Source organism: Helobdella robusta (genome assembly GCF_000326865.2).
Source record: "Helobdella robusta unplaced genomic scaffold HELROscaffold_38, whole genome shotgun sequence".
Taxonomy (NCBI): domain Eukaryota; kingdom Metazoa; phylum Annelida; class Clitellata; order Rhynchobdellida; family Glossiphoniidae; genus Helobdella; species Helobdella robusta.
The window spans coordinates 1,663,385-1,676,657 of NW_008704829.1; the positions used below are offsets into that span (position 1 = coordinate 1,663,385).

Sequence of the window (13,273 nt, forward strand, 5' to 3'; positions counted from 1 at the left end):
ATTATCTGTGTCATTTATATATATAATTTTAACATTAATATCTACGATCCGTTTATTATATTTTCCTCAGTTTTGTAGGCACTAAACATTATATATATATTTATGTTGTTCGTTCCAGTTCTCATTAGTTTCATGTCTATGATTAACTGGCACGTTTGTAATCTTTTCGCTTCATTCAATATAGCACCTGGACGTCCCTATACGAACCCCCCCAGTCAGGTCATCAGCTAGTGAAATGTTCCTTATATAGCATTTGCAATGAAGATAATGGTTTTATTTGGTTGACAAATTCAAATTTAATTCAAATTTATCAGTCTCGGGTACGGGAAAAAGAATATTTGTATCTTAAAATGTATGTCCGTACAATATGTGTTGGAGCCTCTTCTTTCTAGGTGTATTAGATTCATACGTTACTAGAGTTTGATTCATGTTGTCTCTATTTTCGTAAGCATATAAACACGTGTATATACAGCCTGTGCATATGTTTGTATGTTCTTTGTATGTGTAATATGTATGTATGTAGGTAGGTATGTGTTTGTATATGCACTTGAGATGTTTGTTAGTAGATTAGTTAGAGAGAATATACAGCTTGCTTTCTTTCTATTGATGCGATAGATTTTTAAAGGTGCAGAGAACTTTAGCTGTTTGATATTGCTTGCGTGTGTATTTTTATACGCATATATATGTACGTGTGTGTGTGTGTGTTTTTTTGTTTCTGTGTATACATGCATGTCTGAATAGGATTTGAATGCTACAGATAATTTCTTGCAAATCTTTAGGTATTGCATACTTTTAGAAAGAGTTTGATAAAGTTTTTGAACTTTCACTAATCTGAAGAACCTCGAATCAATCCGAGCAGTAAAAATTGGAGGAAGAGGATATCGCCACAAACTGCAACCATAACAAGTTTTAATTGTAAGAAAAAACCCTTTCTTTCGCGTGCTTAAATGATGAAGAAGAAAGAGAAGATGGTGGTGGTGGTGAAGATGAAAATGATGATGATGGCGAGGGTGGAGGTGATGATGAGGTTTATCATCGTTCTCGACCTAATCGTCATCAACGCGTTCATTATTCACGTACAACTAAATACAATTTTCATATTTTCATCATGGCCATATATGGTATTATTTTTTCATTTCATCGTAATTATCAACGTCATCATCTTCATTCTTGTCAAGTTTCCTCATCATCATCTCCATCATTTCATCATCGTCACCATCATCACCTCATTACACAATTTCTCTAAGAACAAGTTGTATCTATCAAACATCTCTCTGAATGTTATAAATCAAAATTCATCCGCGCATCGTTGTCGTCATCATCGCCCATCTACCATCCTCCTCACAAACATTTTTTAACATCACCTCACCACCATCACCATTTCTTCTGTGGTTTAGTATGAATGTGTGTTTTTGGTTGTTTGTTTGATTGTTTGTTTGTTTGTTTGTATGTACAAGACCCATCTGTTTGCAAAATTCATTAAGGAGCGCTGTTGAACATCGCGGACGACAGAGCGCTTTATAAACTAACTGTTTGTTTGATTGATTGATATTTATATAACTCTATATAACTCAATATAACCTTATACATAAATTGTATTGTATATAACTCTGTATAAATCTATACAACTTTATGCAACTTTATATAATTCTTAATAACTATATAATAACCCTATACAACTTTATATTTTTTTATTCTTTTAATATATAATATATAATCTTATATAACTCTATATAATTCTATATAATTCTATATAAACTAATATATAAGTTTATATAATAAGTTTAAAAACGTTTTTAAAAAAATATAAAAAAATATATAAAAATATGAAATATTTTTTTTTATCCTTTTAATATATAATCCTATATAACTTTATATAATCCTATATAATTCTATATAAACCTATATAAATCTATATAACAATTTATCCTTTAAGTAAAGCTCTAGTATGTATGTTTGTGTATAGCATATGTACTTGTGTGTGTATGTGTATGATGTATGTATGTACGTATAATGGTATGTATGCAAGTCTTATTTTTTGTATAAAAATTGGAGATTTATTAATGGAGATTGTTTTTAATGGTTTTAACTAACCATTAATTGTCTGATATGTTTGCGTGTGTGTGTTTGTGTGTGTCCTTGTATGTGTGTGTATCTTTGTATGTGTGTGTGCATATATATATATATATATATATATATATATATATATATATATATATATATGTATGTATATGATATGATTGTGTATGACCATGATTTTAAAGTGTACAAAAACTTTCGGGCACGTGTATTAGGCACATAAAATTTATATCCAATGTGAATATAACCATTCAGTCACTAATCCATCTATGCCTCCATCTATCCCTCCATCCATTCATTCATTCATTCATTCATCCATTCATCCATCCGTCAACATTTAGTTCGGCACCATCTTTTAAATGTTTGTAGCCAGTTCAACATGTTCATCCAACAACAACTTTTACATTCGAATTATTTATCAAGCCATTGAAATACACTCATTTAATATAAAAAAAATATTGTGTACGGATGTTTAGTTCAACCTGTTGTATGAAAATTTGTGTACAGCTGGGCATGTACTTTACGTACATGCGTCAAAATTTGCATGTATTTTTCTATGGATGGATGTAAATATGAATGTATGTAACGCATGTAGGTATATATATTTACATGTGTGTGTGTATAGAGGGTTAGAATTAAGGAACTGGAGGCAACTGAGTTTTGCATTCGTTTAGCTTTTGCGAGTTGAATGACATACAACGACCCTCCTCTGATAAACACCTGATAAATAAGTCAACCTAAAATTTGAATGAACATTCTGGATTTGATTGCCAGTTCTCATAATTTCTTTTACCAACGTGGAAATATTCCATAGTGCAGGAATATCTGATCAAAGACTCAACAGTTGGAACATCGATTCAGTAGTGTATGTATGTATGTTTGTTTGCTTGTTTGTTTGTTTGTTTGTATGTATGTATGTATGTATGTATGTATGCATGTATGTATGTATGTATGTATGTATGTATGTATGTATGTATGTATGTATGTATGTATGTATGTATGTATGTATGTATGTATGTATGTATGTATGTATGTATGTATGTATGTATGTATATATGTATGTATGTATGTAAGTATGTTCATTGTGTGTATGCGATATATTTTTTGTTAGCTGTAAAATATCACATATTCGTTCACATATTTTTATATACACAAAATCTTTTGCATGTGTACATTACACGAGCAAATATGTACATATACACAAACATTCACACACACGCAAACACACATAAAAAAAGCAATTGTATAAACATTATGCACGGGAGAGCATAGCATTGCAGGCAGAGAAGTTATGTTGTTGTCTGCTACAAGAAAGTTTCAACGAGCAAGAAAAAAATGAAGACGAAGATGAAGATGAATGTGGTGGTGATGATGATGTTGGTGGGTACGTAGCGTGTTTGTATGTTTGTTGCTGTTGCTTATTCTATTGAGAAGATGGAAGGCTGGATGGATGGATGAAAGGTTGTGTGGATGAATGAAGCAGAGTTTGTTTGTTGTAAGCGATGTGTTGCAACGCCGTGCAGATGTGGTGAGGTAAGAGATGCTTCTTATATAAAATGCTCGTCCTGCCTAACTAACAACAGAAAGGAATCGATTCTCAGGTTAGAAAGATGTTCAGCATTTCATTTTTTAAGTTTCATTCAACTCATTTCTCCATCAAATTGCTTCAATTTCTGGTTTTTATCATTTGAAATTAATTAAACTACAATCTTTTATTGAATTATTGCTCATTTTTGTTGCACTTGCTGTTGAATTTTCTATCCAAGGATCGAATTAATCACTTAAGAGCCTAACCTTGCTTCGACCTCCGGCTCATTTCTGCATAAATTAATAGATTTGCATAAATTAGTGTTTATTAATGATTTAATAACGTGCAACTATCGAAAAATGTTTTAATGTAAGGTTAAATTAGCGATCGATCGGTTCAAATATTTTCAAAATTTTGTGCTACGGAGGAACATTTCAACAACTAAGCTTGTACTGATAAGAAAATTATAATTAATACATTGGTCTGGGGGTAGTCTTACAATAGCAGCAGCCTGTGCAAGCTATAGGACGTATAAATTAATTACAATAACTTAAATAACAATACTATTTTTACAATTATTGCAGGTTCTTCTTAGTCTCTTCTCTTTTTTAGACCAGGATAGATCCTCCTTCGTGAAATTTTTGATCTTCAAAACAGAAAAAAACATTTCGGCATCACAATCACCACTTTAAAGTGTTCTCGATCAATCAAATTCGTCGTTATTTTTATATTTTTTGACGTGCGACCAATAAAAACAGCGCAACCATGAGTATGATGAACAACCCGTTTGAAGGAGACCCAGACTTTCAGTTCCTGGCGAGGGATGTGAAGAAGATGCTGGAGGAGCAGAACAAACCATTTGATGCGAAGACATCCTGCTGGGTGCCTGACCATAAGGAAGGTCAGCTGCTTCAAATCTCCCTTACCTATCTTCTTATTTAATTTCACTGCAGATGATTTGCAAACGTTTTATATCATATTTTTTGTTTATGATATATATCCTTTATTATTTGCCTCTCTATCTGTTCCTATTTCTCTTTCCTCGCTATCTCATCATTTGTTTCGTTTTATATTTGATTGCGAAAGTCAAATTGACATTTTTGGATTATTTTTGGTTGCGTGTTTGAAGCTTCTCCAAAATGTTTGTTGGGTTATTTTTTCGCCTTCATGTTTTTCATCTGTTAAACTTGTTATTTTTTCAATAATTTACACCATTCACCAAACCCCATCCACGATTCACCATATTCCTCTAAACCCTTTCCTAATGCAGGCTACATCAAGGCAAACATCTCCGCCACCAAAGGTGAAGAGGTCACAGTCACCACTGAATCCATGGAGGTTTGTACGTAGATGGATGGATGGATGGATGGATCAACCATCAAACTAAAAACATAACTAACTATTCAATTAATACTCAAATCAATCTACCAACCTCTATTCAACCGGCCAACCAATAAAAATCAATCAACCACAATTCAACCAACCAATAAAAACCAACCAAAATTCAACCAGTAAAAACCAGCAGCTAACCAAACAACCACCCACTCACCCAACCAATCAGGAGAAGACTTTCAAGAAAGACCAGATTCAACAAATGAACCCTCCCAAGTTCTTCATGGTTGAGGACATGGCCAACATGACCTACTTGAACGAGGCTTCTGTGCTCCACAACTTGAGATCCCGTTACACCAACGGGTACATCTATGTTAGTCAACTCAACTCCTTTTATTTTTAAAATTTTTCATCTATTTCTTCCAATGTTCTTTCAATTGTTTTTCTATGAAGAACTTCTTGAACTATCGTTACTGACAGCAAAAATAACCTGACAAACCAACCAACTAATAACCAAGCACCAATGAAATAAAAGGACGACCGAATCACACACACCACACACACATACACACACACACCACACACACACACACAGACATACTCAGGTCTCTTCTGCGTGGTCATCAATCCCTACCGTCGTCTCCCTATCTACACCCCCAACGTCGTCAGCAAATACCAGGGGAAGAGGAGGAACGAAATGCCACCCCATCTTTTCTCCATTGCTGACAACGCTTACAGAAACATGACTGTCGGTTCGTAATGGTTTTGTTGTCGTTGGTTCGCTTGTTCGTTCGTTTGTTCGTTCGTTCGTTCGTTTGTTTGATAATGTTGGTTGCGTTGCTACTTCGTTAATTACAATTTATCTATCGTCTCTAATAATTTATTCATCTCAGACCGTGAGAACCAGTCCATCCTCATTACGTAAGTGCCAAATTATTTCGTTGTTAACACGGCTCAACTAATTTGTAAAACAAAAACTATTCATGCCAGAATTGTGAATGAAATAATTTTTCATTTTAAACTTGTGAATAAATGAGTGCAAAAGTGAATATACATGAATGAACATGAATGAACGTGAATGAACGTGAATGAACATGAATGAACATGAATGAACGTGAACGAACATGAACGATCGTTTCATGCAACCAACCAGTGGAGAGTCTGGTGCCGGAAAAACGGAGAACACGAAGAAGGTCATCTCGTACTTCGCTCTCATTGCGGCCGCCTCACAGAAGAAAGAAGAAGCAGCTTCCGGAGCACAGGTCAACATTTTTTTGTTGTGTAGCCAGCAGCTGGACTAACCACAGGAATGCAGGGACCCAAGTTGTTTAAAACTTCACAGTTTGACTGCACACGTTCCGTTCAGTTCTGGCCAAATTTTTGAAGAATCAGAATTAGAATAGCACACATGCTCTGGCATATCTTTGCAAAGCAGGCCTGCAGAGGCGAGCCTGAACAAACCTGAATCGTGCCTTGGGCCCTTTATGTATAAAAAAGCTTTTGCAAATTGTATTTATTTGAAAGTCGCGCTCAATACAAATTTTGATTTAAAACTAGATTGTAAAATTTGAAATATCAAAAAGTTAACATTGAACAATGAATGATAATAATTACAGTCTAAGGGTTCGCTTGAAGACCAGATTGTGCAGACCAACCCCGTCTTGGAAGCCTACGGTAACGCCAAAACTGTCAGGAACAACAACTCTTCACGTTTCGTTAGTATAGATATTATTCTGCCTACTTACTAACTTCCTACCTACCTACTAATCCACTCATTCATCCACTCATCCATCCATCAATCCATCAGGGTAAATTTGTTCGTATTCATTTCGGAAGCAACGGAAAAATTGCCGGAGCTGATATTGAGAGCTGTTAGTTATTTTTCATTCATACGTTTGTTCGTTCGTTCGTTCATTTGTATGTTTGCTTGTTCATTCGTTTGTTTGTTCATTTGTTTGTTCATTCATTCATTTATCCATTCATTATTTGAACTGCATGTTTAGCTGTTTATAATTTGAAATTTTCATCCTCCTGATTAAAATTAACGACTTCTTCTAATTTTGCTCTAAACGAATTGCCGAGCGATCAATGATTAAATGTAATTAATGAAACGAGCATGAATATGAAATTCGTTGAATGAAGATTTGTTGGAGAAGTCCCGTGTGACCTACCAGCAGCCTGGCTTGGAGAGGAACTACCACATCTTCTACTTCCTGCTAAGTAACCAAGTCCCTGCCTACGCCGGTACGTACAAAACTTCATACCCTGTGCTCATTTCTATTCAAAAAATTCAAACGTGTTTGTGTTTACTTTGCTGTGCCCACACAAACATCCACCTAGTTCGTTTGTACGCCCACCAATCCATCGATACTAACATGCTTGCTTATATACACCTAGACATGCATAGGCAAATATTAAATTGTGCAAACTCAAATAGCAATACAATGAACCCTGCAGAGAAGTTGTTGGTGCAGATGGACCCGGGCCTCTACTTCTACATTAATCAGGGCTGCCTCACTGTCGACAGCATCGACGACAAGGAGGAGATGCAGCTCGTTGAGGTCGGTGTGGTGTGGCCCGCCTGCCTGCAGCGACATTCAATCGCCATTCAATTATCACAATTATCACCGTTAACTTTATTCTCTAAACTTTATGATACCATCATTCATTCATTCATTCATTCATTCATTCATTCATTCATTCATTCATTCATTCATTCATTCATCATTCATTCATTCGTTCGTTCGTTCGTTCATTCATTTATTCATTCATTCATTCATTTATTCATTCATTTATTATATTATTGACAGTTGTTAAGTTTATTTGTTACCGAATAAATAAATAAATAAATTAATTAATTAATCAATGGAAAAGTAATTGAACGAATGTGGAAATAAATAAATAAATTAATTAATTAATTAATTAATCCAGGACTCCTTCAAAGTTCTTGGATTCGACGAGGTGGCCGAGAAGTATGCCTTGTACAAGTGCACAACTGCCGTCATGCACTTCGGTGAGATGAAGTTCAAGCAGAGACCGAGAGAGGAGCAAGCTGAGGCCGAAGGAACTGCAGGTTTCTACTTACTCAGCTTATTTATCTGCACACATTTTTTCATCCATTCAACATGTTAATTATATTAAAATTTTAAAATATTTCAAAAATCTGTCCTTTTGAATTGTATCTTATAAAACTTTGAATTTTCCACGTTAAATAAACTTTAAATATTTCCTTTAATAGAGGCAGAGAAAGTAGCCTTCCTGCTGGGGTTGAACTGTTCGGACATGTTGAAATGCCTGCTGACCCCTAGGGTGAAGGTTGGATCGGAGTACGTGACGAAGGGTCAGAGCAAGGACCAAGTGGTGTACGCAGTGGCTGCTCTCGCAAAAGCCATGTACGACAGAATGTTCAAGTGGCTCATTGCCAGGGTCAACAAGACTTTGGACACGAAGACCAAGAGGCAGTACTTCATCGGTGTCCTAGATATTGCAGGATTCGAAATTTTCGAAGTTTGCTCCTTTCATATTTTCACAATTTTTACAATCGTTTCTTTTCCCCATCACTCATCTTCCCCATCTTTCCTTCTCATCATTTTAAAATTCCAAATATAAACAATTCCCCTTGGCACTCCTTCGACAGTACAACACCTTCGAGCAGTTGTGCATCAACTACACGAACGAACGTCTGCAACAGTTCTTCAACCATCACATGTTCGTGTTGGAGCAGGAAGAATACAAGAAAGAAGGCATTCAGTGGGAGTTCATTGACTTCGGCATGGATCTTGAGGAATGTATCAACCTCATCGAGAAGGTTGCCTGCCTTCTCCTCTTTTAACGTTTACAACTATCATTAACTATTTAATGTTTTATTTTCATCCGTAAATATTTTATTTTTTTCTGTTTTTATTAAAATTCTATTCTATTTTATTCTATTAAATTTTTTCTATTTTATTAAATTCTATTCTATTTTATTTTATTCTATTAAAATTTAAGTTAGTGTGTAAATTTTTTGATTTTTATTTATATAAATATTTATTCGACTGACAAATGATTTTCTCCTCAAACCCACCCACCCCCAGCCCATGGGCATCTTGTCCATCCTTGAGGAGGAATGTATGTTCCCCAAAGCCTCCGACAAAACTTTCTTGGCCAAGTTGTACGAGAATCACGAAAAGAAATCAAAGAACTTCGGCAAGCCGAAACCACAAAAGAACGCCAAATATGAGCCACACTTTGAGATCTACCATTACGCCGGCACTGTGAGTTGCCCTTTTCAAAATTCTTACACTCCAAATGAAGAATGCGTAGCAGGAAAATAAACAATGAATTCATTCAGCGCAGATCGAACTTATTAGTTGAATCGATATCAACAAGCGAATGAATAAATTATTATTACCTAATGATTTATGTGGATTGATTGATTGATTGGTTGATTGATTGATTGATTGATTGATTGATTGATTGATTGATTGATTGATTGATTGATTGATTGATTGATTGATTGATTGATTGATTGATTGATTGATCGACTGATTGTATAATGGATGAACTAATCGCCCAGGTGCAATACAACTGCAATGGCTGGTTGGACAAAAACAAGGACCCCATCCAGGAGTGCGTTGTTGAGTTGATGCAGCAGTCCAAAGAGCCCCTCGTCTCCCACTTCTTCAAGGAGCCAGAAGATGGTGAGCAGTTTATTTTTTTTATTTATTTTCATCCGTTTCATATATTTTTAATTAATTTCAAACCCTCTGAAATTATTTTGAATTATTATGAATGATTTTATTCACTTGAAATTGATAATTTGATATGAAGAGAGCGGTGGAAAAAAGAAGAAGAAGGGTTCAGCCTACCAGACTATTTCCGCCACTCACAGAGTTGGTTGATGATGAAATTTCAATTTTAATGGACAATAAGCTATTTGTTAAAATGTAATTTTACTACAGAATGGTTTAAAAATTATTGAAATGAACTTAAAACTTTGAACAATTTTAGGAACAACTGGCAAAATTGATGGCCACATTAAAGACAACTCATCCATCATTCGTCAGATGTCTCATTCCCAATGAACAGAAAAAACCAGGTTTGCCCTTTTCTTGCCAGTGCATGCATGTGTGTGTTGGAATGAATGTTGGAAGATAGGATTTCAAATAATCTATCATCAATTTCTGATTATCAATCAGTAACTTTCATTTTGTAAACTTCAAATTCAATTAGTGTCATCAAAAACTCGCGAATTTTTTCATTTATTTGATTTTATTTCTAAAAATTTAAATTAAATTAGAAATACATTCATTATATTATTTTGAAAGCGACAAGTGTCGTGTCTTATAATTATTGGCACACGATGTTTTAAATGAAATTAGGTGTCTTGGAAGCGGAGTTGGTTTTGCACCAGTTGCAATGTAACGGTGTGTTGGAAGGCATCAGGATCTGTCGTAAAGGTTTCCCGAACAGGATGGTCTACTCCGAATTTAAGCAAAGGTAACTGCTCTCTATCTCATGATCGGAGTTAATTTTTTATTATTTCGTTTATGTTATTTTCTCAGCTAATAGTACAATAAACTCTACTAAAAATGCGTTCTCTGCGTAGATACTCAATCCTGGCTCCCAACGCCATCCCAGCTGGATTCGTTGACGGAAAAGTTGCGTCGGAAAAGATTCTTGCCTCGTTGAACATCGGCGACACCTATCGTATCGGTCACACAAAAGTTTTCTTTAAGGCAGGTATTCTCGGTCAGCTTGAAGAGATGAGAGATGAAACTCTTTCAAAGATTATCTCTAACTTCCAAGCTCGCATCAGGGGCTACCTCATCAGAAAGAATTACACAAAACTCTGTGACCAGAGGTTTTTTATTATTTTTTAATTTTATATTCTGTTCTTTTGATTGTCAATACTTTGATGATTATTTGTGTTGTGGTGATTAATTTAAATTATTCTACATTTTTAAAAACGTTATTGTTAATTATAATCTGAACAGAGTTGCATTGAGCGTCATTCAGCGCAACATCAGAAGATGGATGTCCATGAGAAATTGGCAGTGGTGGAAACTTTACACCAGAGTTAAGCCTCTCCTCACTCAAGCCAGAGCTGAAGACGACATGAAAAAACAAGCCGAAGAATTAGAAAACACCAAGAAGGAACTTGAAAAAATTTCTGCTCAAAAGAAAGCTTTGGAAGAAGCCAACGCCGAATTGACGAAGCAGAAAAACGATTACTTCTTGCAATTGCAAGCTGGTGGTGATACAATGTCCGATCTTGAAGAAAAAATGGCTCTCTTGGTAAACCAGAAGGGAGAATTAGATGCCGACTTGAAAGAAGCCGAAGAGAGGATCAAAGAATTAGAAGGAGGATCTGAAGAACTTCTCGAGAAGAAAAGGATGCTAGAAGAAAAGAGCCAAGAGCAGAAAAAACAAATTGAAAACCTCGAGGCAAATCTACAGAAAGCAGAGCAAGAAAAACAAACAAAAGATAACCAAATTAGAACGTTGAACGAAGAACTCGCCAAAGGAGATGAAAATGTTGCCAAATTGCAAAAAGATAAAAAAGCGCTCGAAGATACAATCAAAAAAACTCAAGCTGATCTGCAAGCAGAAGAAGATAAAGTTAACCATCTCAACAAACTGAAGCAGAAACTTGAAGCTACCATTGACGAGGCAAGCTATAAAGTTTTAATTAAATTAGTTTCACTTAGAAATTCTCAAGCAAATTTATTCCTTTAATAAATATAGCTATACAATTTGTTTGCTTGTTAAAAAATAGAAAGAAGAAAACTTGGAAAGAGAGAAAAAAGTAAGAGCCGATGTCGAAAAGGCGAAGAGAAAACTTGAATCAGACCTGAAACAAACGCAAGAAACGGTTGAGGAACTTGAAAGAATGAAACGAGAACTTGAAGATGGAAACAGAAAGTACGCGTTTCAGTAACTTTTTTGTTTGTTAGCGTCCAATTGCTAAAATTTTGTTAACATATGATGACGATGATGATGATGTTGATGATGATAATTTTGTACGTGGCAAAATTCATTTGACGCTTGGCGTTAATGCAACCAATAATGTAGTTTTCAATTGTTAAAGGAAAGATGCCGACATCAACAATTTAAATTCCAAACTGGAGAGCGAACAGAGCTTAGTTGCTCAACTTCAGAAGAAGATCAAAGAACAACAGGCTCGCATTGGTGAACTGGAAGAAGAATTGGAAGCTGAACGTGCTGCCAGATCAAAGGTCTTCATCATTCTATTATTCAAATTTTTAACAATTACATTTTTTGCATCTGCGAAAACCAATTTTAAAATCGTAGAACTAACTTAAAGAACGTAAAACATATTGAAAATACAGGTTGAGAAACAACGTGTTGAACTGCAACGTGAATTGGACGACCTGAGCCAGCGACTCGATGAAGCTGGCGGGGCCACACAAGCTCAAGTTGAAGTCAACAAGAAACGTGAAGCCGAGTTGCAAAAATTGAGACGTGACATCGAGGAGGCCCACTTGCAAGCCGAAACTCAGCTGGCGGCCGCACGCAAGAAGCAGCAAGATGCTGTCAGCGAGTTGGCCGAACAATTGGACCACGCTCAAAAAAACAAACAAAAAGTAGAAAAAGAGAAACAAGCATTGAAATCTGAAGTTGATGATTTGAGATCTCAACTTGACCACGTAAACAAGGGACGCAGCAACTCAGACAAAATTGGCAAACAATTGGAAGCCCAGGTCAGTGAGCTGAACATGAAATTAGAACAAGCCCTTCGCGAAGCACAAGAGCTCAATGCCCAGAAAGCAAAAGCCTCAGCTGAAAGCACCGATCTTTTGAAAAAATTGGAAGAAGCTGAAAGCCAGTTGAGTCAACTGGCTAAAGCTAAACAGATGTTGGCGAAATCTCTTGAGGAAGCTAAAGGAGGCATGGAGGAAGAAAATCGCTTGAGAGTCAAAGCACAAAGCGAAGTCCGCAACTTGCAGGTAACTTGGTGAATGATTTAATCGTTGAAGGATTTGGCGCATTCGTTAATAAACATTTAAAATTAATATTATCCTCATAGTAACATTTATATTTTAAATGATTTTGACAATTATAAAGCTGATGTTTAACAACATTTAGGCCGATCTTGAGCAATTGAGAGAACAACTAGAAGAGGAACAAGGCGCTCGTTCTGATTCTCAGCGTCTCATCCAGAAAGCTCAACAAGAGGCTCAGTCATGGAAACAAAAATGCGAAAGTGGCGAGGGAGGTGCCGGCAGAGAAGAGTTGGAAGAACTCAAAAGAAAACTCAACGCCAAGGTTGCTGATGCTGAAGGTCAACTTGAGACTGCTCAACAGAAAGTCGCCAGTCTTGAAAAGGCC

The 13,273-nt window shown here is 35.7% G+C and overlaps 1 protein-coding gene across 1 annotated transcript; it reads left to right on the forward strand.

The window, feature by feature from the left end:
• Positions 1 to 4,381: 4,381 nt before the first annotated feature.
• Positions 4,382 to 11,035, forward strand: HELRODRAFT_129847 (hypothetical protein; the record flags this gene model as incomplete). The annotated part of the gene is made up of 20 exons (XM_009023963.1): positions 4,382 to 4,508; positions 4,878 to 4,945; positions 5,172 to 5,312; positions 5,535 to 5,691; positions 5,833 to 5,860; positions 6,093 to 6,201; positions 6,556 to 6,654; positions 6,747 to 6,810; positions 7,082 to 7,183; positions 7,397 to 7,500; positions 7,871 to 8,012; positions 8,178 to 8,446; positions 8,577 to 8,747; positions 9,016 to 9,195; positions 9,498 to 9,621; positions 9,752 to 9,813; positions 9,932 to 10,019; positions 10,303 to 10,420; positions 10,530 to 10,784; positions 10,918 to 11,035. Coding segments are annotated over 20 exons (2,526 nt in total), but the record flags the coding sequence as incomplete, so codon positions are not given.
• Positions 11,036 to 13,273: the final 2,238 nt, after the last annotated feature.